At 40.5% G+C, this 26,768-nt stretch overlaps 1 protein-coding gene and 1 long non-coding RNA gene across 4 annotated transcripts; both read right to left on the minus strand.

Annotated features, from left to right (window-relative positions):
• Positions 1-922: 922 nt before the first annotated feature.
• Positions 923-2,842, minus strand: LOC130731531 (uncharacterized). The gene is made up of 3 exons (XR_009016717.1): positions 2,519-2,842; positions 2,277-2,346; positions 923-1,228 (listed from the first exon to the last, which is right to left on the minus strand). It is a non-coding gene; the product is annotated as an uncharacterized LOC130731531 (long non-coding RNA).
• Positions 2,843-3,550: 708 nt separating this feature from the next.
• Positions 3,551-18,592, minus strand: LOC130733141 (probable disease resistance protein At5g66900). Of its 3 annotated transcripts, none has more exons than XM_057585235.1 (7): positions 18,472-18,592; positions 17,789-18,354; positions 17,325-17,387; positions 16,133-16,539; positions 5,387-5,742; positions 4,701-4,891; positions 3,551-4,614 (listed from the first exon to the last, which is right to left on the minus strand). In XM_057585235.1, exons 2-7 carry the CDS (start codon positions 18,345-18,347, stop codon positions 3,779-3,781), a joined length of 2,412 nt encoding a protein of 803 aa, XP_057441218.1. In that variant the 5' UTR covers positions 18,348-18,354; positions 18,472-18,592; the 3' UTR covers positions 3,551-3,778. The 3 variants fall into 3 exon arrangements, with proteins under 3 accessions (XP_057441218.1, XP_057441217.1, XP_057441219.1); XM_057585234.1 differs by having other exon boundaries at positions 17,789-18,376; XM_057585236.1 differs by having other exon boundaries at positions 17,789-18,350; positions 18,472-18,546.
• Between the last annotated feature and the right edge of the window lie 8,176 nt (positions 18,593-26,768).

Genomic DNA, 26,768 nt, shown 5'->3' on the forward strand with positions numbered 1-26,768 from the left:
ATGTCTCTTCTTTCCCGCTGCCCGACCAGGTTGATTGAAAAGGGATAAAGGTTGAAATAATTGGTCTTCAAAACCATCATCATTTCTTGGTGCTCTATTTCTTCTTGTGTGCACATGAGACTCAAAATAATATGAAGCAAATGTTGTTGTCTCTTGTACAATATAAGCTTCATAAATACTACCTTCTGGACGTGCTCTATTTCCAACTTTTTCTTTCAAGGAATGAAGGAACCTTAACAACAAAGTTATGTGAGTTTTTAGAAAACAAGTTATGAAAATTTTCAAAGTATATTGTGATAGATAATAATTTATACCTTTCAAATGGGTACATCCAACGATATTGCACAGGCCCACCCATTTTCGCTTCCCATGCTAAGTGAATTGGTAAATGCTCCATTGAGTCAAAAAAACCTGGGGGAAATATACGTTCTAACTTGCACAATATGATTGGGATATTTTTTTCCATTTGTTTCAAGTGATCAAGCTCTATTTTTGTTGAGCAAAAATCTCTAAAGAATTGACTCAACTCCACCAAAGGATTCCAAATATGCTCTGGCAATGAGCTAAATGCTGTGGGAAGCAAACGTTCCATGAAAATATGACAATCATGACTCTTCATCCCCAATAACTTTTTCGTTCTCAAGTCCACACACTTTCGAATATTTGAAGCATAACCATCTGGGAGTTTTAGTTGTGATATCCATTCACACACCGCTTTCTTTTGGGCTGCATTCAAAGTGTATTGTGCCTTAGGCTTTACTTCATTACCATTTCCCAAGTCAACAAGCTCCAATTCACGAACCAAACCTAAGTCGTAACCGGCGCATAAGCTATTACCATAGCCTAGCAAGCCTGCTTTCACATGATTCGTTTCCGCAATACCTCATATAAAGAAAGAAACATGCTTACGAAGCTCAAACGATAATTGGACAGAGTTTCCTTTGTATTTCTACATTTTTACAAAATAACAAGACCTGCTAGAGAGGTATATCATTCAGCCAGAGATCCAAATATACACATATCCATTTTCCAAGAAGTCACATCATCAAATACATCGTAGAACTTTTACACTTACAAAAAATGACTATTACATATTCCCTATAGCTGCAGAATACCAAAAAGATCAACAAAAGACATCAACACGACCACCAACCGTAGGAGGCCTACCAAAAAGAAGTAACTGTACAAGCTGCAACTGAAACAACCTCCTACTCAGCTACCTGTGAATCTGAAATGGAAATAAGGAGGGGGTAAGTCACAAAGACTTAGTGAGGGCCTATAAACCACCATGAACTAGAAGGGGAACATCATAGGCACGATTTTTCTCTTTAAAACTCAGGATAAATATGACATTTGATTCAAGTCAAGTAGCTCAAATCACTTTCATAAAACATATATGGCATGGTAAAAGCTTCATGCTTTACTAACTCAAATCACTGTCACTTTGACATAGAGAAAACTTAAAGAATCATAATGCGGTTAAAGCATTTTCAATTTATAAAATCACTCAAAATCCGATAATCCAAATACAATAGGAAATACACATGAGAGAACCATAGTCATAAGGCGGCTCCATCTCGTTGATAGCCCTTTCCTCCTACGGGGTGGCCTTTCCCCTAGGGGCGGCTCCATCTAACGGATAGCCCTTTCCTTTCTCAAGTCACATCGTGTCATCGGGGGAAGCTACATCTCGTTGATAGCCCTTTCCTCAAAAGGATTATCTTATCCAAGAGGCGGCTCCATCTAACGGATAGCCCTCTCCACCCAGAATCATGTCATATCTCATCAATCTCATCGGGGGAAGCTACATCTCGTTGATAGCCCTTTCCGTGCACTGGCGGCTCCATCTAACGGATAGCCCTCTCCACCCGGAATCAAATAACTAGGTGCACCTAGGTCGTTACCTCCGTTAACGGCTACGGGGTTCTAACATGTATTCCCACAATCATCTTTTCAAAATCATAAGCAATCTCATATCAAAGTTTCAAATATGAATGCTCTCAATAATTATCAAAGCTCATCAAGATGTCATTCCCAACCCAACATGATTCAATACATAAAGTTTGTAACTTCATAACTTAAAACAAACTACAATCATTCTCAAATTCATTTATTTCATTACATAACCTTGAATAACTCAATAAAAGATAGTCATGTGAATGAAAGGATGTTTCCCCCAATTTTAAATAAATAGATACTTCAAGTTATAATAAAATAGTCAAAACCATAAACATAGAGTAATTAAAAATATGCCACAATGGTCATAAACCACTCACAACTATGAAGGATCAAGAGAAGCGCTCCCAACAACTTCAAGATGTCCGGATGAGTCCGTGGTCGGCAAATCTGAACACCAACAACAGATTTCAACTCTTTAGGAACTTAATTTAATTAGATATCTATTATCCAAAAGCAACCATGAAATCCCTAATTGTGAGCTCAAATCCCTAAAATTAATTTACCCAAAACTAACATAGACTAGAATACAATTCTTTGAAATTTTGGGTTGTGAATATACCTCATTGAGCTCAAGTGAGTACTCTTCACTGGGTGGGTACTCTTTTCCTCTCTTAGAGCAAAATCCCTAGCACCCAAAACTAACCCAAAAGCTTCCTACGTGAACCATCAAGCTTCTTCTTCAAATATTTGTAGTTTATGGTGGGTATTAGTGTGGTTCTTTGGTGAAGAAAAAGTAATTGATGAAGAAGAGGATAGAAGATGAAGGTTCTTTGGTGCTCAGGCTTTGGAGTTGGACACTATAATCTTTGAATCTGATGCTTTGAATGTGGTCAATAACTTTAATAGTGGCCAGGGAAGGGCAGAGCTGGAACCAATTCTACAAGATTGTCGGATGCTTGCAACACAATTTTCTGTTTTTAAGTTTCAACATGTAAAGAGGGATGCCAATAAAGTAGCTCATATTCTAGCTTCAATTGGGGCAAAGTATCCTAGCCATTGTTGGTGGGATAATTTCCCTTCTCAAATTCAAGCTGCGCTTTTAGCAGATGTATTTTCAGTTATCATCTAATGAAGTTGCATTTCCCATCAAAAAAAAAAAGATGAAGATGCTGTCGAATGGAGGGTAAAGTGAAAGGAGAAAGGGAAAAAGTGGGTGGGTGCGTCTTTTTTTTTTTCTTTTAAGTTCTGTTTTTTTTTCCTAATGTAATTGAAACGGTGCGTTTCAAAAAACTATGACAGCAGCCTCCCACGTCCCTACAAGGAGTGAATGCACGCATCGGTTTTCCATTCAAAGAGCGAGAACCCAACCCCTTCACCTTATTGCGAATCCAATTCCAAAACCGAAACTGAATTTAGTCCAGCAATTAAATTATCCCTGTCGAACTCAGCAGCACTAAATATAATTTCATTGTGAATGTGATGAAGCCACACCAACCACTCCACAGCAAGCCACACAGCAATGTCACCCACCTTTTGAGTTCTATTCCAACTAGCTCTTAGATGACATCATGTTTGTTAATTGAAACACTAAAATATCAACACCTCAAAACTTCCAATTAAGTTTTAATATATATTACAAAGATTTTGGAGAGGGCTACAAATGAAAATGAAAATAATAATTTATGGAATGAAAATAATACACTCATAAATCATAATTCATAGTTTCATACTATGCTATATTATTCCATTACAAATTTCAGGAAATGCAATAATATTTTTATTCTATCACCAACTTTTTTTTATTCTATCATGACAAAACACAGAAATTTAATTCTTGATATTTCGTCCCCTCTTGATTGTGATGCCATCCCACCAATCATCAGCGCAGATGAAGGAAATCTAAACTGAAGTCCGTTTTAATGACCTGTAGCCTTATATCTTCACGGACCATTCTGAAATCTTCCCATAATTCAGCCACCTCTTCATCACATACCACATCCTTTAACGCTTCAATGTCCATAATTGAGCTGGGTAACTCAGATAATCTCGAGCAGCCTCTCATATTGAGCTTTTGTAAATTTCTCAACTTGCCTATGTCCTCAGGTAACTTAGTGAAGCTTATGCAATCAGAGATATCAAGGAATGTTAGTTTCTCAAGGCTAGTGATTGATTGGGGCAACTCTACTAGATCAATGCAAGAACTAAGGCTTAGTGTTTCCAAATTTACCAACTTCCCAATTTCTTCAGGAAGTTTAGTAAGCATATAACAGTTTGTAATCCTGAGCTTGGTTAAAGAAACACTATTAGAGACCACAACTGGCAGTTCAACCATAGTGCAATAGTCGAAGTCCATCTCCACCAAATTTGGCAGCATATCTGAAACTTGGGTGTTGGAATTTTTAAATGTTTCATTCACATTGCACATGAAAAAGGAACACTTTCGAAGATTCTTCAATTGCACTTCGGCCTTGATGAGGAGAGGAATCGAAACATTATCTAACCTGAGTCGTTTAAGACTAGGCAGATGTTCAAGCAACTCGAAATTCTCTAACTCAACAGGAGGGAAGTCATAATTTGACAATATCAAGACTTTTAGTTTATTCATATTTTTCATGAACATTGGCAACGTGCACTTCTTTCCTCGAAGGTTCAACACCAGAGCTTCAACTTCAGTTGTCTGCAAGTTATTACACCATTCTGAAGGGAATGCTTCATCTGCAAAATATATTCAATATAAACTTGAAAGTAATCTATCAATTTCTGTGTCAGTAGGGTGCATTAAGGCAGAAAAATGAACAAACCAGTTGAGATGGATAATATTCGAGTTGCAATCTCAACACCCCACCATCTGAGAAGATTATTTCCATTTTTTTCAATAATTAGTCTACTCCCCTTGTCCTCTGCCTCATGGATAGTTTGGTAAATGGCTAAATCTCGAAGAAGACCATACTGAGTAACATAGCGGTAATTATAGTCAACTATGTCAAGTTTCCTGATCAATGAAAAAAAAAAAAATGCTCATAAATCGATAAAATACAAATAGCACAAACAATATTATTTCTACCAAGCACAAGAGCTTTTGTTTCTCAAATGCTGGATTTCACATTATATATTGCGAATTTTCAGGTCATATATACTTTTATTTTTATTGACAAATATGGGGTTGTAAGATATCGAACCTAATGTACAGGGTTCACACTTCAAGAAAAAAAAATCCCACTTTTACGCCGACGAGAGACTAAAACCATATTTATGACAAAGGTTAGGGACCAAAAACTTAATTAAGCAAAAAAAAATTGCATGATGGGAAATATCAAAGACGAAATTTATGTACTTAACCATAGGCACAAGAAGATAATTTGTCTCTTGATGCCATGCAGGATATTTTATAGTTCTAATTTATCCTATTCTAAGTGGAAATTAGTGGCCTAAGAAGAATATTGTACATGCACATCATATCAAATTATCTAAGACAAACACAACATACCTTGTCACAATAATATCAGCCAAGTTCATGTGGACCAGTTGATAAATATTTTCCAGTGCACTCGCATCATTTCCAGTATGCAGTTCTGCCCACATATCCACAAGGGCAGCAACAGGAATCTTCTGATTTTCAGGAAATAAGCCTAGGTCCTTAAAACACTCCATGGCCTTAGGATTCAAGACATCTAAGCTCTTATGAAGACAATTAAGCACATCATTGTTAGAATCTAGTTTTGGTTGGTGACCATTGGACAATGCATTCGCTCTGTTGTTCCAAACCAGCGGATCCTCTTGACCCCTTAGTGATGAGGCAGTCACTATAAGTGCTGAGGGAGAACCACGACAACTTCTCACTATCTGCAATTTAAACATATATACATAAAACTTCTCATGTAGGCACATCATCATATTTTAAAATACTTATCGTTATCGTCAGCCATGAGACCAATTCTTCGAGGTTCGGATGTCACATTAAAGGGTTAGGTTTTTTCCAACAAATATTTCTCCATACACACACCACTGAGAGATCGAATCCTGGACTAGATACTTAAGGAGCTCAACTATCTACCAGTTGTGTTACACCTTATTAGTGCCTCTCATGCACTTTGTTCTAGTTTGACACAATTTTTTTCTTCTTCATGAGCCATTTATATCTTTTGACAAAATTTCTCTCTTCAATTCTCAAATTTTCACCTAAAAATTAGCACAATTCAGTAAATTATATTGCTTTCAAAAAATTTTAAACCATAATTTTTTTAGAAAGCGAAAACCTTTATTAGATGGAATGATCGATAGTACAAACTGTTGGGGTTGATTGCAATGTAAGTCTCACATTGCTAATGAAGGAGAAAAAGATCAAGGAATGTGTCTTGGAGAAGTCCCACATCGCTTATAATAGTGAAGAATGAGGGAGTCCAAGGTTATATATAAAGATCTCAAGCTCCTTGTTTCAACACACCAAAAACACCAAGTAGTAGCACCTGAAAACACTTTAAGTTTATATCTGTGTTTTCTTTTTCTCTTATGCTCTTGTTTTAGAGCATTGTGAGATGTAGTTCAAATATTCACTTTGGAGAGCGTGGGTGTACTGGGGTCATGGGGTGGTTGAGAGTGAAGTCTATGTGTTGTAACAATTTTCACATAGTGTTTATTCTCTGGTTGTCGGTTTTGACAACAGTCGTAGTTTTTCTCCAGTTTTGGAGTTTCCACATTATATTCTTGTGTTGTTAACAAACAACACTCAATAAAGTGAGCATAACCCCCAATAAAACATAGAAAAACCTAAAAAAAGTAATATAAGACGAGCTAAATTGCCACCTGATGATTCTTTGAGTAAAAGACCTTGGAGTCAAATTGCATAGATGCACTCAACGATAAAAAAGAAACCCAGCAACTTTAAAACACCTTCACTGCACAAATTGCAGGATAAATCTCAAGCAACATCCACATGGATCAATACCCAGATGAAGCACCAAACGACCAACTAAAAGGGGCATCCGTCGGAAACCTAAATGCGGTGAAAAAAAAAGCCACATAACCCAACAAAAATAGAGTCCATCTCACCATGGGATAGGACACAAATCAGCACAGACTATCGACCAGAAAGAGAAAGCATAAAGACCTGCCCAAGGTAACGGACGCGTCGCACGCTCTGATTCGGCCGGATTAGCATACCAGACAACGAGATCAGAGCGAAGGCACAACCACCTAAATCAAAAGCCTAGATCTACTGCTGACGCAGACAGGCTTGCTGCACGTTTTGATGAAGATGTTGCGCGGGTTTCCGTTTGATGCAGGAGCAAGTAATTAGGAAGTTATTATTTTTAGTATTTCTAAATAAATTTAGGATTTATTATGTTTTTTTAATTAAGTTAGAATCTTTATGATCTTACTTATTTTTTGTTATGAACTTATTTATTTTTCAATTAGAATATTTTATTTTTAATTAGGATCTTTTAGGATATTATTTATTTTTTTGTTAGGATATTTTCTTTTCCTATTTAAGCACTTGTAAGGCATAGCCTATTTCAGATTATTATTGACAATCAAAAAACGAGAATTTTCTCAAATCCTGGTGGATTCCGGTTTTCTGTTACTTAGGGTTTTGTGTTTGCAAACCCTTGTGCGTTCCGCTGTGTCAAGTGGTAATCAGAGCAGGCCATATCCTGTCTTTTTGCAACCTGATCAATGGCAGACGAACAACCAACAAGTAAGGGCGATATGGAGAGGGTCGCAACCTCCATAGAAGCACTCACGCAACAGATGGGGGCGCTGGGTAATTCGATGAATACCTTGGTGAACCTTATGACGACACGAGTACAGGACGAACCTCAGAGGAGAATCCCACGTCGAGGCAACAATAACCATACTGCCGCCGCAGAGGATTCTAGTTCTGACGAAGATGTATTCGAAGAGGAAGAAGCCGGCGAACAGGGAGGCAAAAACAACCATGATTATCGTATTAAAGCAGATATTCCATTCTTTTATGGAAACATGACCGTAGAGGAGTTCATGGATTGGCAGATTAGCGTCGATCGTTTCTTCGACATCATGGATATCCCTGAGAACAAACAGGTGAAGATGGTGGCCATCAAATTGAAGAGCACTGCTGCTGTATGGTGGGATAGATTGGTTGCTCGGAGGCAGCGACAGGGGAAATCAGCAGTTAGATCATGGCGCAGGATGAAGCAATTAATGACAGAGCGTTTTTTGCCAGAAGATTATGAGCAAATTCTGTACAAAAAATACATTGATTGCGAGCAGGGCAAGCAAAGTGTAGCAGAATACACCACTGATTTCGTACGCCTCTCTCAGCGTAACGAATTGACCGAGTCTGAACCCCAGAAGGTGGCGCGTTTCATGAGCGGGTTGAAAGGTTCCTTGCAGGCCAAGATGGGTCTGCAGAAAGTGTGGACTGTGGCTGAAGCCTCTAATTTGGCACAGAAGGCTGAGTTGCTGGAGAAATCCCCCAGGAATTTCTCCTCTTTTCGCAACAGATTTTCTCCTCCGAGAAATTTTGATACAGCAGATGCAGGTGATAAAGAGAAGAGTCCAGCCGCGAAAGATTCTGGCAACTCAAGCGGCGTGCAGCCCAACAAAGCGCCAAACCAGAAATCAGCAAACCCCTATACGAAGCCAACCGGGGACAAGTGTTACCGATGTGGTGGACAGGGTCATCGCTCCAATGTTTGTCCTTCGAGGAGGACTACTGCCGCCATTATGTATGATGACACTGACGGGGAAGAGGAAGATAATGAGTTTGCAGGGGCTGAATTTGCTGAAGAGGAGTCCGGAGATAGAGTCAACTTTGTGCTCTAACGAATTTTACTGTCATCCAAGGACCACAGCCAAAGGAAGAATTTATTCCGTGTTCACTGTTCTATCAAGAACAAAGTATGTAACCTGATCCTGGATAATGGCAGCACTGAAAATCTGGTTTCTCAAAAACTGGTGGATTACTTGAATCTGCAAACTGAACCTCATGACAAACCATACACCCTGGGATGGGTGAACAAAGGCACATAAGTGAAGGTTTCCAGGATGTGCAAGGTACCAATCTCCATGGGAAAGCATTACCAAGAGGAGGTGTTGTGTGATGTCGTGAGCATGGATGTTTGTCACGTGTTACTAGGACGTCCCTGGCAGTATGACAAAGACATTACCTACAGAGGAAAGGCTAATGTGACGCTGTTCAATTGGGGTGATCACAAGATTGCCATAGCTTCTGTTCTGCATTTCAATCAGAGTTCAGAAGAGAAAAAGACTAACTTCCTAGTGCTGAATGGGAAGGATTTTGATGGCGCTGTGAAAGAAATTAAATATTTCTGCCCAGTTGTGATAAAAGGCGTGCTGAATGCTGTGAAGGAGGAGGAGACAATCCCAGCAGAGGTACTAGAAGTGTTGGAAGAGTTCAAGGAGCTAACTGCAGAGGAGCTGCCTAATGAGCTGCCTCCCATGCGCGACATCCAGCACCAAATAGACCTGATTCCAGGTGCTATCCTGCCAAACCTTCCCCATTACCGCATGAGTCCCAAGGAGAATGAGATCTTGAGGGAGCAGATTGAAGATTTGTTGAAGAAAGGCTTTATTCGTGCCAGCATGAGCCCATGTGCTGTACCTGTGCTCCTTGTCCCTAAGAAAGGAGGTCAGTGGCGAATGTGTGTGGATAGTAGAGCCATCAACAAGATCACCACCAAGTATCGCTTCCCAATCCCCCGCTTGGAAGACATGCTTGATGAGCTGGCTGGTTCTAAGGTGTTTACCAAAATAGATCTGCGCAGTGGCTACCATCAGATCAGAATCAGACCTGGAGATGAGTTGAAGACAACTTTCAAGAGCAAAGATGGTCTTTATGAATGGCTGGTGATGCCTTTCGGGTTGTCAAACGCCCCTAGCACTTTTATGCGGCTGATGAACCAGGTTCTTCGTCCCTTCATTGGTTCTTTCGTTGTAGTTTATTTTGATGATATTCTGATTTACAGTAAAACAAAGAAATAGCATTTAGAGCATGTGAAGCAGGTTTTGCAAGTCTTACAGGAGAACCAGCTGTACATTAATCTAAAAAAATGTACATTCAGCAGCGACAAATTGCTTTTTCTAGGCTTCATTGTTGGTGCTGAGGGGATCCATGTTGATGAAGAGAAAATTCATGCAATCAGAGATTGGCCCACACCCAAGTCAGTGACTGAAGTCCGCAGCTTTCATGGATTGGCTACCTTCTACAGGAGGTTCATCAGAGATTTCAGCACCATCACTGCCCCTATCACTGAATGTTTGAAGAAAGGAAAGTTTCATTGGGGTTATGAGCAAGAGCAGAGTTTTATTCGAATCAAGGAGAAGTTATGCACCGCACCAGTGCTGGCCCTCCCTGATTTTGACAAGGTGTTCCAGGTTGAATGTGACGCTAGTGGTGTTGGCATTGGGGCTGTTCTGTCCCAAGAGAAGAGGCCTGTTGCATTTTTCAGCGAAAAATTGAGTGATGCACGCCAGAAGTGGAGCACTTATGATCAGGAATTCTATGCAGTTTTTAGAGCCTTTCGTCAATGGGAACATTACCTGATTCAGAGAGAGTTCATTTTGTGCACTGATCACCAAGCTTTGAAGTTCCTGCACAGCCAGAAATTTATCAACAAGATGCATGCTCGATGGGTGAGTTTCTTGCAGAAATTCCCTTTCATTATTCAGCACAAATCGGGTGTCCTCAACAAAGTGGCAGATGCATTGAGTAGGAGAGCTTCTTTGCTTATTACTTTATCGCAGGAGATTGTAGGCTTTGAGTGCCTAAATGAGCTGTATGAGGGTGGTGCTGATTTCCAAGCTTTGTATGCATCCCTCTGCTGATTTTCATATCCGTGATGGCTACCTTTTTAAAGGTGATCTATTGTGTATCCCTCATTCTTCTTTGAGGGAGAAGCTGATTCGTGATTTACATGGTGGAGGTCTCAGCGGTCATTTGGGGAGAGACAAGACCATTGCCAGCCTAGAGGGAAGGTATTTCTGGCCTCACTTGAGGAGGGACACTGGGACTATAGTTAAGAGGTGCTACATTTGTCAGACTTCCAAAGGTCAGTCACAAAATACTGGTCTTTATATGCCTTTACCTGCCCCTGATGATATCTGGCAAGATCTGGCCATGGATTTTGTGCTGGGTTTGCCTCGCACACAGCGCGGGGTGGATTCTGTTTTTGTGGTGGTGGACAGATTCTCCAAGATGACACATTTCATTGCCTGCAAGAAGACTGCTGATGCAAGCAACATAGCCAAATTGTTTTTCAAGGAGGTTGTGCGCCTTCATGGAGTTCCCCTGACGATTACTTCAGACAGGGATACCAAATTTCTCAGCCACTTTTGGATCACTCTTTGGAGGATGTTTGGCACGCAGTTAAATCGCAGTTCTACTGCTCATCCGCAGACTGATGGCCAAACTGAAGTCACCAACAGGACCTTGGGGAATATGATTCGGAGCATATGTGGTGATAAGCCAAAACAGTGGGATGTGGCACTTTCTCAGGTGGAGTTCGCTTATAACAGTGTTGTACACTCAGTTATCGGAAGGTCCCCTTTTTCTGTAGTTTATACTGTTGTTCCAAGGCATGTGGTGGATTTACTAAAGCTTCCTAAGGCACCAGGCGTTAGTGCATCAGCCGAGACCATGGCCAAGGAGGTTGTTGCTGTTAAGGAATCTGTGAAGGCTGCTGGGAAGAGGAACAAGGCTGCTGCTGATAAACACCGGAGGGCTAAGGTCTTCAATGAGGGAGATGATGTTATGGTGTTTTTGCGCAAAGAGCGGTTCCCAATAGGTACTTACAACAAGCTGCAGGCGCGCAAGTACGGGCCATTCAAGGTGACTCGGAAGATCAATGATAATATGCTTATGTGGTGGATTTCCCGGATCATATGAATATCTCTAAAACTTTCAAAGTGGCTGATATTCACGAGTACCAGGCAGACAAGGCTCTTTATCAAGAAGATAACTCGGGGTCGAGTTCTTTACAGGTGGAGGAGACTGACGCAGACAAGCTTGCTGCACGTTTTGATGAAGATGTTGCGTGTGTTTCCGTCTGATGCAGGAGCAAGTAATTAGGAAGTTATTATTTTTAGTATTTCTAAATAAATTTAGGATTTATTATGTTTTTTTAATTAAGTTAGAATCTTTATGATCTTACTTATTTTTTGTTAGGAACTTATTTATTTTCAATTAGGATCTTTTATTTTTAATTAGGATATTATTTATTTTTCTGTTAGGATATTTTCTTTTCCTATTTAAGCACCTGTAAGGCATAACCTATTTCAGATTATTATTGACAATCAAAAAACGAGAATTTTCTCAAATCCTGATGGATTCCGGTTTTCTGTTACTTAGGGTTTTGTGTTTGCAAACCCTTGTGCGTTCCGTTGTGTCAATTGCCAACGACCCCAAATGCACACCGTTGGTATTCGCCACCGTTGACGCCGATCACGCCACAAGCACAAAAACCATGACAAGCACACTGACTGCATCACACCTTTAGCCATTACTCCACTTAGCAACACCTCGCAAACAAAATCGGACGAGCGTCAGACCTGTTGTCGACACCAAAGTTGCAGAAGGATGAAGAAGAATAACAACGGTAAACACATTGAAGGCACCAGAGCCATATCCGAAAAGACAGCCGATCTAGTGCACAGGGAGGAGGGTGAGGCAAAATCCACCGTCAAAACTCATGGATGAAGACCAAATACGATCTCGAAAGCAAAACTTTTTACAAACACAACAGTGACAGTGGAACCTGTAGCAACTCCTCTATCAGTGACCGAGCAGCACCGCCGCAACCACCACCACTTAGAGCCAACAACTAGCAAACCGCCAGGAAAGTGGCCGACGACCAGGGGAAAAAGAAACAGAGACGCATTAAAACGTGTCCATAGAAACAAGATCTGGTAAGAGGCAAAGAGTTTTTACAAAAAGAGAGAGGAGAAGAGGGCGAAGCAATTGCCACCGCATCGAAAGAGAGGCGCGGTGGCCACCCAAATCCATTTTCAACGAGAGAGAGTGCGAGAGAGGACGTTTAGAGAGAGAGAGGGTTTCAACGAGGCCAATTTCTTTCCAACTTATTTTAAACCATATTTATATTTTAAGATGTAGAATGGTTTGATAAAATTTTAAGATAAGGTGATAAGAGTCAGGATCGGTCCAAGGAACAAAGTCACCCATGCAAGGGTTTTAGGCCCCCAAAAATATATTTTTTACTCCTAATTTTTTTTACTAAGTCAAAAAGACCCCAAAAAGCTAAGCATTAGTAGTATATTAATCAGAATTATGCTTATTTCCTTTTTCAGCCACTCCACAAACACAATTTGTTGATCCCTTAATTGTCTGATTTTCAATTTCCATGTTCATTAATGATATAGACGTTATGCACTATTTAAAAAAAAAAGTCATGCATTGACAGTATATTTGATGACTTATAACTATATTATAATTTAAAAAAAAGTATTTGATTTCTAATTTCCATTCTCGATTTGCTATATTATATAAGGTGCTGGCCGCAAAGGTTCTAGCCTTCTAGACACCAAACACAAAATATACTCTCATACAAGTTGAAAATGATACTCGAGTTGACATACTTAATTATATTATTAGACTTGATTCTTTTTCAAATGCTCTTATTATTTATAGAATAATGTTAACAATTGTTGTAACCATTGCTTCGGCGAATAGATGTTTTTTCAAAATTAAAATTAATAAAATATTATCTTAGATCAATCATGTCTCAGCAGAGATCAAATAGATTGGCTTTATTATCAAGTGAAAAAGTCACGTTCAATCAAATTGATTATGATAATTTAATAAATTATTTTGCATCTCAAAAAGCTCGAAAAATAAAATTTTAATAAAAATTATTTTTACCTAATTTTTTTTAATAAAGAAATATTTTTTTAGGTAAAAAAACTCAATCTTAAAGTTTGCTTTAGACCCCATTTAGTGTTGGACCAACCTGATAAAAGCTATAAGAAAATATATTTTATAACATAAAGAATCAATGAGAAAAAATGATTTTATTCTTTAATATAATACTCCCTCCGTTCCTAAATATAAGACCTATTCCAAAAAATTGCTCTTATTAAGAAAACATTTAATGTGACTAATTAGTGTATTGATTTTTTAAAAATGCATACATTCTTTCATATTTACCCTTTGTCATTTTCTCTCACTAATAATCATTGCATTTATATCAAAAGTCATAGTTAGTTGCATTAGTAGTAATTAATGGTAGGTGGTAACTTTGGAATTGAAAACATACAATTAATGTGAGGGGTAAATATGGAAGAATACAAAACCTTATGCTAGATTATTGTAAGAGGTTTTATATTTAGGAACATGAAAAATTTGAAACTAGGTCTTATAATTAGGAACGGAGGGAGTATTATTAACTTATCATATTTTCTTTAGAATACATAATTATGTTGTATAATTATGACACTCAAATAGTTAACTTATTAAGCTTCAAAAATTATAGATTTATTTAAAGTAAGTGAATAAACATAAGAATTATTTTTGCCCGGGGTTGTCTAAATGACCCATGTTGAAATTTGGGTTAAATAACCCATTGTTTAGGTGTACCAATCACATTTAAGATAATTGATTGAGTTTTAATGTTTTATTTATTAATTTATTCAGGATTAAATATGTTTTTGATCCCTAATTTATACAAATGAATCTAAAATGCTACCTGAAAAATAAAACACAACGGTTTTAGTCCTTAAAATTATTTTTCACATCTATTTCAGTCCTCCAAAATTTCTTCCACTAAATTTAGTCCTTCTTCTCTCATAATTATTTCAAACCTAAAATTTTATATATCCCAAAACTCAAAGAACGCAGCCATGAGATTCTTAGGTCAATTGGTATCATGTTGTTGTGTTCTTCAAATTTAAATATACAGAATAATAAATAATATTTGATTCTCAGGCCACCGTTTTATCTCATGGCTGAAAATTTCATAATGAATAATGAATAATTGGATTCTCATGCCACCGTTTCATCTCATGAAACCAATTAATAATGAATAATTAGATTCTCAGGCCACTGTTTGATGTTTTCTGTTCTTTATTTGAATAATATTTGACTTGTAAAAAAATTGAATTCTTATAACCTGCGTATGACAAGGACCAAAAAATGGCTTCCTGTACCATATACAAAAATGGAAACGTGGAGTTATTCATTTACAGTATGAAATAATAATGGACGAAAGAGGGCTAAATTTGATGGAAGAGATTTTAAAGGGACCGCAATTGTCACGTATGTTTTATGATATTATAAGGACCATTTTAGATTAAATGAAAAATTTCAAGGACTAAAACTTTTGTGGTTTTTTTCAGGTACCATTTTATATTTATGTGTATGAGTGAGGGACCAAAAACATATTTAACTCTAAATAAATGATAAATAAAATATAAAAATTTTAACTAATTTATCTTAAATGTGATTGGTGCACCTAAACAATGGGTTATTTAACCCAAATTTCACCATGGGTCATTTAGACAACCCCTTTTTGCCCAGGTGTTAATTTGTTCGAGATATGATGATGACCCCTTGTAATAATTGATTTTTTCAGAGTTCGATCTTATGACATCATCGTTATGGAGGATTTAGCTTGTCTACCACTAGACTAATATTTTGTTGAAGATTATGCTTAACATTTAAATAAGTATTTGATTAAGTATATAATTTTAAAATCATTTTAGAGTGTATCATATGAGAACGATATTTTTACATGAGAACATAAGAATAAATAATGACCGTTCGATCTAATTATGAATTGTTAAGATTAAAAGTTAAAACATTAAATCATGCAGCTTTAATTAAAAAGTCACATGACATTTTTAAGTGGTCACGTGACTACCATATGAATTTTCAATTGTTTTAATCTTAACCATTAAAAATCATATCTAAGAGACATGATTTATTCATATATATGTTTTCATTTTTTCTTAAAGCAAAATGATAGATATATTATATATATAATGAAAACACATCTCAAAGAATACAAGGAGAAATGGTGATTAGTACAACAAAAAGCGAACTAACACTCTATCAATTTAATTATCAGGATGGCGTTCCAAGATATTATATATATTTATTTATTTACATTCGAAGATAATTAAAGTGCACTCTACTATTAAATAAAAATGATTATCGAGTTAATTATTGAAGTATGCAAAATATTTTTTTAATATAATAATAGGATAATAGAGTAGAGTGTACCTTTTTCACATCATCATGAGCAATTTTAGAGCTCAATTGATCTAGGGATGCTGAGTGGCAAAATAGATCCATATCAAAATCTGAATCAAGTGGTTTCAAGAGTTGACGAGAGCCAAACCTTGTTTTTGCGGATCTTGATGTCACTAAAATTTTGTAGTCTGGGATCTCGAACACAAAATTATCAACAAGAGATTCTGATCCAGGGATAATATTGTCCAGTACCAACAATATTGGGCCTTTAATTTGCCGAATCTGTTTAAAGAAAATTGCCAATTGGTTTACAAGATCTTCATCACTTTCAACCTCAGTCGCCTTGTAATTATTGTGTTTAAACAGTTTTTCCACTATTGTATTCAAGTTGCTTATTTTGCCCAAGGTGAGGAAGAAGATATTCTCCTTGAATTCATCTAATGAAATCATCAAACGCGAGTAAATGTCAGCAAACTCAAGGACAAGCCTTTGGTAGAGTTTCAATTAGTATGACTTTAATTTCTTAAACCAGAAGAAAGATGTCTGCCCATAGGTGCTAGATGGCCTAAAACGTGAAATGATATATGGATTGAAAATGCATTAAGCAACTAAAGAATCAAAAGAAAAGCAAGAAGGAAATTCAAAAAACAATAATGATTAAAATAAATCATATTTAGTCCCAGACGAAACAAACGAAAAGGCATATGCATGGTATATCTAAATTAATAATATAAACAACCAGGAATACCTTATATATATATATTACTCCTCTCTTATTTTCTTCTCTCGCCGAGTGTTTACTCTCAAGCGAGTGATTTATATTATTAAGATGTGACAATTATTAGAATTCGAGACGAGTACTCTACCTCAAAAGATTGTTTAGAAGTGAAGGTTGTCTTCTCATATAATGTGGAACCTTAACTCAACTCACATCCCAAGGTCAGAAATGTGAAGTAGGACCTTATCTAGCTACATGGTTTTTATATGGGTCATCTCCATTAATAAACAGACCGATGATAGACTCTTATACCATATTATAATTTAGGATACCAATTTTTGGTAGATTCAAATTCTAATAACTTATAAAAATATAATATAAAACTATTCAAGATTAATTCTTATACTTTACGTATATACTTTAACTTTTTGAAATAACTATTACTTCACCATATCCATAAGAGAAAGTTGGTTGAGCAAAAAGTTTAAAGTGAAAGTTCAAAACCTTTAACCTCCTTATCGGAACAAAACTTGCGGGCTAATGTAGTCTTCCCCACACCCGATAAACCTGTGGAAAAAGAGTAGTTCACATATGAAAAACACCTCCACGCACCTTAATCAAATATGACGAAAATAGAGATAAATGAGTAATATAATAGATGATCATGAGTAATGATATATACACACCTTATCTTTTAAATACTTCATTTTCACCTATTTTTGTTTTTATCTATCTCCTCTTATCATCTATCATATCTAATACTTTCTCTCTCTTACTTTTCCTTTTCTTCTTATCTCTCTCCTCCTCCACCTCCTTCCACCTCAAAATGACCTCAAAATGAGGTGTGAAGAAAACATTTTCCTAGATGATGATGTGATTGAATTAAAAATGTAAAGAAATGTAGAAGGAAAAACGAGTGAAAATGAAATGAAAGAAAAGTAAAGTATGAATATATCAAAACTCCGAACCTGTTATTGTGTGGACTGTGACCGTGACATTAGCCTTTTTGGAGAGCAGAATCCCCTTCAACACATCCAAAGGCTTATCCAAGCCAACAGTGAATGAAGGGGGGTCGAGAGGCGTGCAAACAGCCCTGAATTCAATCCTATCGTTTGAGGGTAAACCAAGCCTATCAACCTTATTCTCGACCCGCAACACAGTCGCCAACGTCTGACCTTGGATCTTTAGGCTATAGTAGGTTTCAATTGACTTATGCAGCTCATCAAGTTCCTTTTGATATTTAGCCTTAGTCCAAAAACGCTTCAACCACGGGAATTTCTTAGAGCAATCCTGAACAAGTTTCGTTCCATTCTTCATAAGTTTCTTCAACCCCTCGGTTTCCGATGCCCGATCCAGTTTCGCGTATTCTGCTTCTATCTCATCCGCATCTGGTTGTAATAATTTCAGGGTGTTCTCCAACTTCAGCAGAGTGGGTTTGAAGTTTTTAGCCCTGTCCTTCATTTCTAAAACCTTACTCAGAAGTTGCGAAACCAGTTCACCCACAACTGCATCTGCAATCATAGCCATGATCTGCCTGGACCAACAAACCAAACACACTGTACGTTAATCAGAAAGATGATCATAAATAGAAAGTCAACACCATGTTTTTATAGGAAAAAATAAGCATATGTATGTATTAGTTAGTACTAACCAAATTTGCTCCAGGGATCTTTTGAAGAAACTTTGATCCAATCCGGGTGAGAGAGCTGCGTTAAACAAACATGGGATATATTGGTGAACAACATTAATAAATAAAAAAAGTCAAACACAAGTTGTTGTTGATAAAAAAAATATAGTGAATTACTCTCTCCATTCTTAATGATAAGACATATTTAGAAAAATCAGAAAATATATAATGAAGTTATTTAGAGCAACTCCAATGGCTGGGTTCCTTATTTGGTTCCTTACACACTATTCAGCATTATTCTCGTGGGTCCATACTACTACAACAGACTTAAGGAACTGAAACAAATTTTGTTTTAACCCATGATTCCTTACATTACTATTACAAGGGTCTCACCCGTATCCCACCATAAAACTTTAATTTATAATGTTTATTTTCACCCAATTTAGATTTAAAATTTAATACTAAATCAATACTTATTTTCAGCATCTTAACTATCGTCGAAGAAGAGTCAACATTGCAGAACTGCTCATATTGGTTGCAGATCCTATCCTAAAACAATGTTGTCTTTTGATCATTTCCCACCATCACATCCTTAGAATGTTGAGCCATGATTGAAGAAGAAGTATATCGTTTTTATCACTCTATGCAATGCGTTTCTTTCTAGAAGATGAATTTCCTTATGCAAGATCAATATAATCTAGACCCTGTTGAGTAGAAAAACCAGGCTCATCAAGCGTAGCCTCACATTGTGTATTAGAAACTTTTGAACCGCTACTATCGATATGTGGTGCTTGGTTTTGAAATTGGTACTGTGGTGGATACATGCAATATTGTGGATGGTTTTCAAAAGGTATTTTTGGTGAATATGGTCCCATTTAATACGGAGGCTGGTTTTGATGGTGGAATGATTGTGGAAACATTAGATATGAAGGATTTTGAAAATTGCCACTAGTGTGAGGAGGTTGGTTTTAAGGGTGAAATGACGACGTAGGTTGGAACACCGGCGGAGGTTGGTTTTCTGGTTGAAACATTTGCAGAGGTTGGTTTTGTGGAAACATCGGTGGAGGTTGCGAACTTTCACTTGTAGGAGGTGTTTGATTTTCCAACACTCCATAGTATTGCTCATAAGATTTATTAATTGTTTTGAGAAATTTGTGAATCGTTGGACAAGAAAGAAATTGTGGGAGTAAATATTGGTGTGTCAAATAGTCTAGTGCACTATATATATTATAATGTATACGAGCTGAAAAATTCAAAATGGGATGCCAAAACGGTCAGAAAATCGGTCAAACATAGCCCAAACAGGCAGAAAACCGGTTCCAGCCTGTCAAAACCGGTATGGACTGGTCATTAACGGTGGGATGACCGGCTTAGCCCGGCACAGCCGATCACCACTTATATATTCAACTTTTCCTCTCTCTCTCTCTCTCTCTCTCTCTCTCTCTTCATCAAACCCTAACCGCATCTCCTTCTGGACTGGGCGAGCCCCTAGAGGGGCAACGCCCAGCATGTATCCCGCCCTGAGGCGGGGCCCTGGCCTTCAAATGGGCCTTGACCTCGGAGGCCCAATTGGCCCAATAGGTAGTACCCAAGCTCTATAAATAGGAGGTAGTTATCAAGTGTAGAGGACTTTTGGCTCATTTGATGAAATAACACTCGAAATTCAGCACTATCTCTCTCATTCTCATTCTCTCTTAGCACAATCCCTCTACCTCTAGGTACTATACCTCTCTTCAATGTTCATTCCCAGAACATTTGGCGCCGTCTGTGGGGACCGTAAACTTTCTACTCCCATTCACGTGGATTGATTGTGCATGAAGTTACCTCTGATTGTGATTAGGCAATTCTCTGGTTTTCTGATTTTGATTCTGTGTCTAGTGTTGGTTTTCCGATCGAGTTTGCATCATTTCTGGTTTGGATGGAGACTCGACGCAGGAGGCCGCATCATTCACCAATGCGACAGCGGATTTCGCCGCCTCGGCGGCCTCATCGTGTGGTCCTGGATTCTCCGGTACGAATGGCAGGAGTACAGTCGCCTTCTCCTCCTCCATCACCACCACCTCCTCCATCGCCTTCACAGGTGGGATCTCTGGAGCGCTCACCAGAGCATTCACCTGCTCCGGAACAACAACCGGCGGTGACACATGAGCAATGGCGCCATTTGATGCGCAGCATTGACAACATCCAGCAGCGGAATGAGCATCTACAGGCTCAGTTAGATTTCTACCGTCGCGAGCAGCGAGATGATGGAAGCAGAGAAGCAGATTCCGTGGCTGAGTTCCGTCCGTTCTCGGAAGATGTTGAGAGTGTGGCGATTCCGGATAACATGAAAACGTTAGTTCTGGATTCTTACAGCGGAGATTCCGATCCGAAAGATCATCTTCTGTATTTTAATACGAAGATGGTGATAATTGCGGCGTCAGATGCGGTGAAGTGCAGGATGTTTCCATCGACGTTCAAATCGACGGCGATGGCGTGGTTCACAACTTTGCCGCGAGGATCGATTTCAAATTTCAGAGACTTCTCATCCAAGTTTCTAGTGCAATTCTCGGCAAATAAGAATCAGCCGGTGACGATCAATGACCTATACAATATTCGCCAGCAAGAAGGGGAGTCACTGAAAGAGTACATGGCAAGGTACAGCGCGGCGTCGGTAAAGGTAGAGGACGAGGAGCCTCGAGCTTGTGCTTTAGCATTTAAAACGGTTTGCTGCCGGGAGGGTTGAACAACAAATTGACACGTAAGCCGGCGCGCTCAATGGAAGAGATGCGTGCTCGTGCCAGCACTTATATTCTCGACGAGGAGGACGACGCTTTCAAAAGAAAGCGCGCGAAGTTGGAAAAGGGTGACACGTCGCCCAAGCGCGCGAAAAAAGATAGGAGCGGCGAAGATAAGGGGGATGGCAAGCAGCAGAGACCAGGTAAGGGGAAGTCGGTATTCAAACCGACCAAGGAACAATTGTATCCACGGCGCGATGATTATGAACAACGTCGGCCTTGGCAATCTAAGTCTCATCGCCAGCGGGAGGAAACTGATATGGTGATGAACACAGATTTATCGGATATGCTCCGAGGGGCGAGGGACGCAAATCTAGTGGATGAACCGGAGGCCCCAAAGTATCAGCCACGGGACGCCAATCCCAAGAAGTGGTGTGAGTTCCACCGGTCCGCCGGGCATGATACGGATGACTGTTGGACTTTGCAGCGGGAGATTGATAAGTTGATTCGGGCGGGATATCAAGGAAATCGTCAAGGTCTGTGGCGCAACGGTGGCGATCAAAACAAAGCGCACAAGCGGGAGGAGGAGCGAGCGGACACTAAGGGCAAGAAAAAGCAAGAATCAGCGGCTATCGCCACAAAAGAGGCTGATGACACGTTCGCTCAACACTCAGGACCGCCCGTCGGGACCATCAACACCATCGCCGGGGGATTTGGCGGCGGTGGCGACACTCATGCGGCGCGTAAGCGCCATGTTCGTGCCGTTAATTCCGTTCATGAGGTCGCTTTTGGATTCGTACACCCTGACATAACAATCTCGATGGCGGACTTTGAGGGGATAAAGCCTCACAAGGACGACCCGATTGTGGTGCAGTTAAGGATGAACAGTTTCAACGTTAGAAGGGTACTCCTGGATCAGGGCAGTTCGGCTGATATTATCTATGGTGATGCATTTGACAAGTTGGGACTAACTGACAATGATCTAACTCCATATACGGGAACCTTGGTAGGTTTCGCGGGGGAGCAAGTAATGGTGCGGGGATACATTGATCTAGACACAATATTTGGGGAAGATGAGTGTGTCAGGGTTTTGAAGGTAAGGTATCTGGTTCTCCAGGTGGTGGCATCTTACAATGTCATCATTGGGCGAAATACATTGAATCGCCTTTGTGCTGTAATTTCAACAGCCCACTTGGCGGTCAAGTATCCGCTAAGCAGTGGAAAGGTGGGAAAGCTGAAGGTGGACCAGAAGATGGCGAGGGAGTGTTACAATAATTGCCTTAACTTGTATGGCAAGAAGAGTGCGTTGGTTGGTCATAGATGTTATGAAATCGAAGCTTCGGATGAAAATCTTGATCCCCGGGGCGAGGGGCGAGTAAATAGGCCCACGCCAATTGAGGAAACGAAGGCGCTAAAGTTTGGCGATCGCACTTTGAAGATTGGGACCAGACTGACGGAAGAGCAGGAGACGCGCCTGACAAAACTGCTTGGGGAGAACTTAGACTTGTTTGCTTGGAGCTGCAAAGACATGCCTGGAATTGATCCAAACTTCATATGCCATCGGTTAGCATTGAATCCAAGTGTCAAGCCAGTTTCACAACTCAGGAGGCGCTTGGGTGGCGACAAAGGGAAGGCGGTGCAACAGGAAGTCGACAAGTTGCTGGCGGCAGAGTTCATCAGGGAAGTGAAGTATCCGACGTGGTTGGCGAACGTCGTAATGGTGAAGAAGGCGAACGGGAAATGGCGAATGTGTGTAGATTACACAGACTTAAACAAAGCATGTCCAAAAGATTCGTATCCCCTTCCCAGCATCGATAGCCTTGTTGATGGTGCCTCGGGCAACGAACTGCTTAGCTTGATGGATGCTTATTCTGGCTATCATCAAATCCGCATGCACCCGGCAGACGAGGACAAAACGGCTTTTATGACCGCCAGAGTCAATTATTGCTATCGCACCATGCCGTTTGGACTAAAGAACGCTGGGGCGACCTACCAAAGATTGATGGATAGGGTTTTTGCTGGGCAGGTGGGAAGAAACATGGAGGTTTACGTTGATGACATGATTGTTAAATCAGTACGTGGTTTAGACCATCATCAAGATCTGGAGGAAGCATTTGGCGAAATAAGGAAGCACAATATGCGCCTCAACCCGGAGAAATGCTCTTTTGGTGTTCAGGGTGGCAAGTTTTTGGGATTCATGATCACATCCAGAGGAATCGAGATAAACCCAGAAAAATGCAAGGCGATTCAGCAGATGAAAAGCCCTTCTAATGTGAAAGAGGTCCAACATTTAACGGGGCGAATAGCAGCATTATCTCGGTTTCTTCCCAAGTCTGGTGACAGATCTTTCCCTTTTTTCAAGTGTCTTCGCAAGAATGTCGCATTTGAGTGGACGGCGGAGTGTGAGGAAGCTTTTGTTCGCCTCAAGGAACTCCTATCGTCACCGCCAATCTTGTCGAAACCAATACAGGGACACCCGCTGCATTTGTATTTTGCTGTGAGCGATAGTGCTCTGAGTTCTGTGATGTTGCAGGAGATAGATGGCGAGCATCGAATTGTTTATTTTGTTAGTCACACACTCCAGGGCGCGGAGGTCAGATATCAGAAAATTGAGAAGGCGGCGCTGGCGGTCCTCGTCACCGCCCGGCGGTTGAGACCTTATTTTCAGAGTTTTCCCGTGAAGGTGCGGACGGATTTGCCCTTGAGACAAGTATTACAAAAACCGGATTTATCAGGTAGATTGGTCGCCTGGTCGGTTGAATTGTCAGAGTATGGTTTGCAATATGATAAGCGGGGCGCGGTTGGTGCGCAGTCACTAGCTGACTTTGTGGTCGAGTTGACTCCAGATCGGTTTGAAAGAGTGGACACTCAGTGGACTCTCTTCGTGGATGGATCCTCCAATAGTAGTGGCAGCGGCGCGGGAGTAACGTTAGAAGGGCCGGGGGAACTAGTGTTGGAGCAATCCCTGAAATTCGAGTTCAAAGCAACGAACAACCAGGCAGAATATGAAGCTCTCATCGCCGGATTGAAGTTGGCGCGGGAAGTGAAGATCGGGAGTTTGTTGATAAGAACGGACTCACAATTGGTGGAGAATCAAGTGAAGGGAACTTTCCAGGTCAAAGATCCTAATCTGATCAAGTACCTTGAGCGGGTACGGTATTTGATGACACTTTTTCAAGAGGTCGTGGTGGAGTACGTTCCTCGGGCAGAAAATCAGCGGGCGGACGCGCTGGCCAAATTGGCGAGCACGCGGAAGCCTGGCAATAACAAAAGTGTGATTCAGGAAACGCTGGCGTACCCAAGCATCGAAGGCGAGCTCATGGCCTGCGTGAACAGAGGGGGAACATGGATGGGTCCCATAATATCTATCTTGGCGGGGGACCCGGCAGAAGTGGAGCAATGCACGAAGGAACAACGGCGGGAGGCGAGTCACTATACTCTCATTGACGGACACTTGTATCGCCGTGGTTTCTCAACGCCATTGTTGAAATGCGTACCGCCAGAGAAGTACGAAGCGATAATGTCTGAGGTACATGAAGGAGTGTGCGCGAGCCACATCGGGGGAAGGTCTTTGGCTTGCAAGGTGTTGAGGGCGGGTTTTTACTGGCCCACCCTCAGGAAAGATTGTATGGACTTCGTGAAGCAGTGCAAGAAATGTCAAGTGTTCGCGGATTTGTCTAAGGCACCGCCAAAAGAGTTGGTAACGATGAGCGCCCCGTGGCCTTTTGCCATGTGGGGTGTGGACTTAGTCGGACCTTTTCCGACAGCCAGGGCACAAATAAAGTTTATATTAGTGGCGGTGGACCACTTCACTAAGTGGATTGAGGCTGAACCCCTGGCCAAGATTACTTCTGCAAAGATAGTCAATTTCTACTGGAAGCGTATTGTTTGCAGGTTCGGGATCCCAAGGGCGATCGTATCTGACAACGGGACCCAGTTTTCAAGCAGCCAAACAAGGGAGTTCTGCAGGGAAATGGGCATACAGATGAGGTTCGCCTCTATTGAGCATCCGCAGACGAACGAGCAGGTGGAATCTGCAAACAGGGTAATCCTACGAGGACTAAGACGACGGCTTGCGGAGGCTAAGGGAGCTTGGTTGGATGAACTTCCGGCGGTGCTGTGGTCGTACAACACCACCGAGCAATCTACTACAAGGGAAACCCCCTTTAGAATGACCTATGGGGTAGATGCCATGTTGCCGGTGGAGATTGACAACTTTACATGGCGGACTCAACCAGGTTTTGAAGGGGAAAATCAGGCCAACATGGCGATGGAGCTGGACCTTTTGTCGGAAACGCGCGACGAGGCGCACATTCGGGAAACAGCGATGAAGCAGCGCGTGGCGGCAAAGTTCAACAGCAGGGTTCGCGTCCGAGATATGCAGGTCGGCGACCTGGTCCTCAAGTGGCGATCGGGAGCCCCGGGGAACAAGCTTACTCCTAACTGGGAAGGGCCCTACCGCATTATTAAAGTTCTTGGTAATGGGGCCTATCACTTAGAAGAGCTTGATGGAAGGCGGTTACCTCGGTCGTTCAATGGTTTGAGCTTGCGCTACTATTATAGTTGATCGCAGGCGAGAAAGTGAACAAGGCGGAGTCGCCGGAGCCAGATATCTTTAAAATTTTCCGAAGTGTTTTCAAATTCTCCAATGTATTACAATAACAAAGCGTGCTCTTTTTCTCCGAAAGGAGTTTTTTAATGAGGCGCTCCATCAATAAAATAAAACGAAAATTCACGAAATTCGTGTCAAAAAATTCCAGGGATTCCCTGACGATCGGAATTGCCGATCGACATAAAGAATTACGGCGATCACTAAGTGGGACAAGCTTGATCCCCAAAGGGGCTTGCTGGAACCCTGAAGGTTGCGGCGATTCCACAAATGGCCTTTGACGCCTGGGAATCACCCTCCGGAAAGTCTGACGTGATCGCCGGTCCCGTAAACGATGTGCTGGGTAAGTCTCGCCAGAATACGACGAGCGCCGTTAACTAGGCAAAAGTCTTGGGACCCCCAAATGGCCATTGGGATCCAAGCATTGAAAGCCCCGAGCGGGCAAAGCCCCGGGCGAAGTCCTCGAGAATGGAGGTCGTTTCTTCCTTTGGGGAAAACGTCTAAAGTCTTGGTGGTGGAATACCAAGCAACAAGTCCTAGTTAAAATTAAGGCACGAAATCGTTAGGCGTAATTCAATCATATGACGCGTGAAAAATAGCGCAAGATATAAGGTCGGCGAATGAATAAGGTGGAAGGCGAGTGCTTGGTCACTCAGGATGTTGAGTATTTTACTACTCTGGCGTGTTGAGGGGTTAAACTATGAAACTTATTCTTAAATTTTTTAAGCCATAAGAAGGCGGCGACTAAAAAATGTACGGCGGAAGCATTCCAACATGATTTACAAAATATCCAACGGCGATATAAAAAGCTATGGCGAAGGGTTGCTTAAACATAGACGAATGGCGGAAAAGTACACTACAAGGTGACAGTAAAAGCTAAAGTAATGTTAAAATTACATTATTCATTGTTTTCTTTCTCCTGTTCTTCTTCTTCCTCTTCTTCTTCAGTCGCTGTCCAGAGGTGTTGGTTAATCAGGGGAGGATCGTCGGGACCA

Source organism: Lotus japonicus, chromosome 1, assembly GCF_012489685.1.
Source record: "Lotus japonicus ecotype B-129 chromosome 1, LjGifu_v1.2".
In the NCBI taxonomy this organism is placed as follows: Eukaryota; Viridiplantae; Streptophyta; class Magnoliopsida; order Fabales; family Fabaceae; genus Lotus; species Lotus japonicus.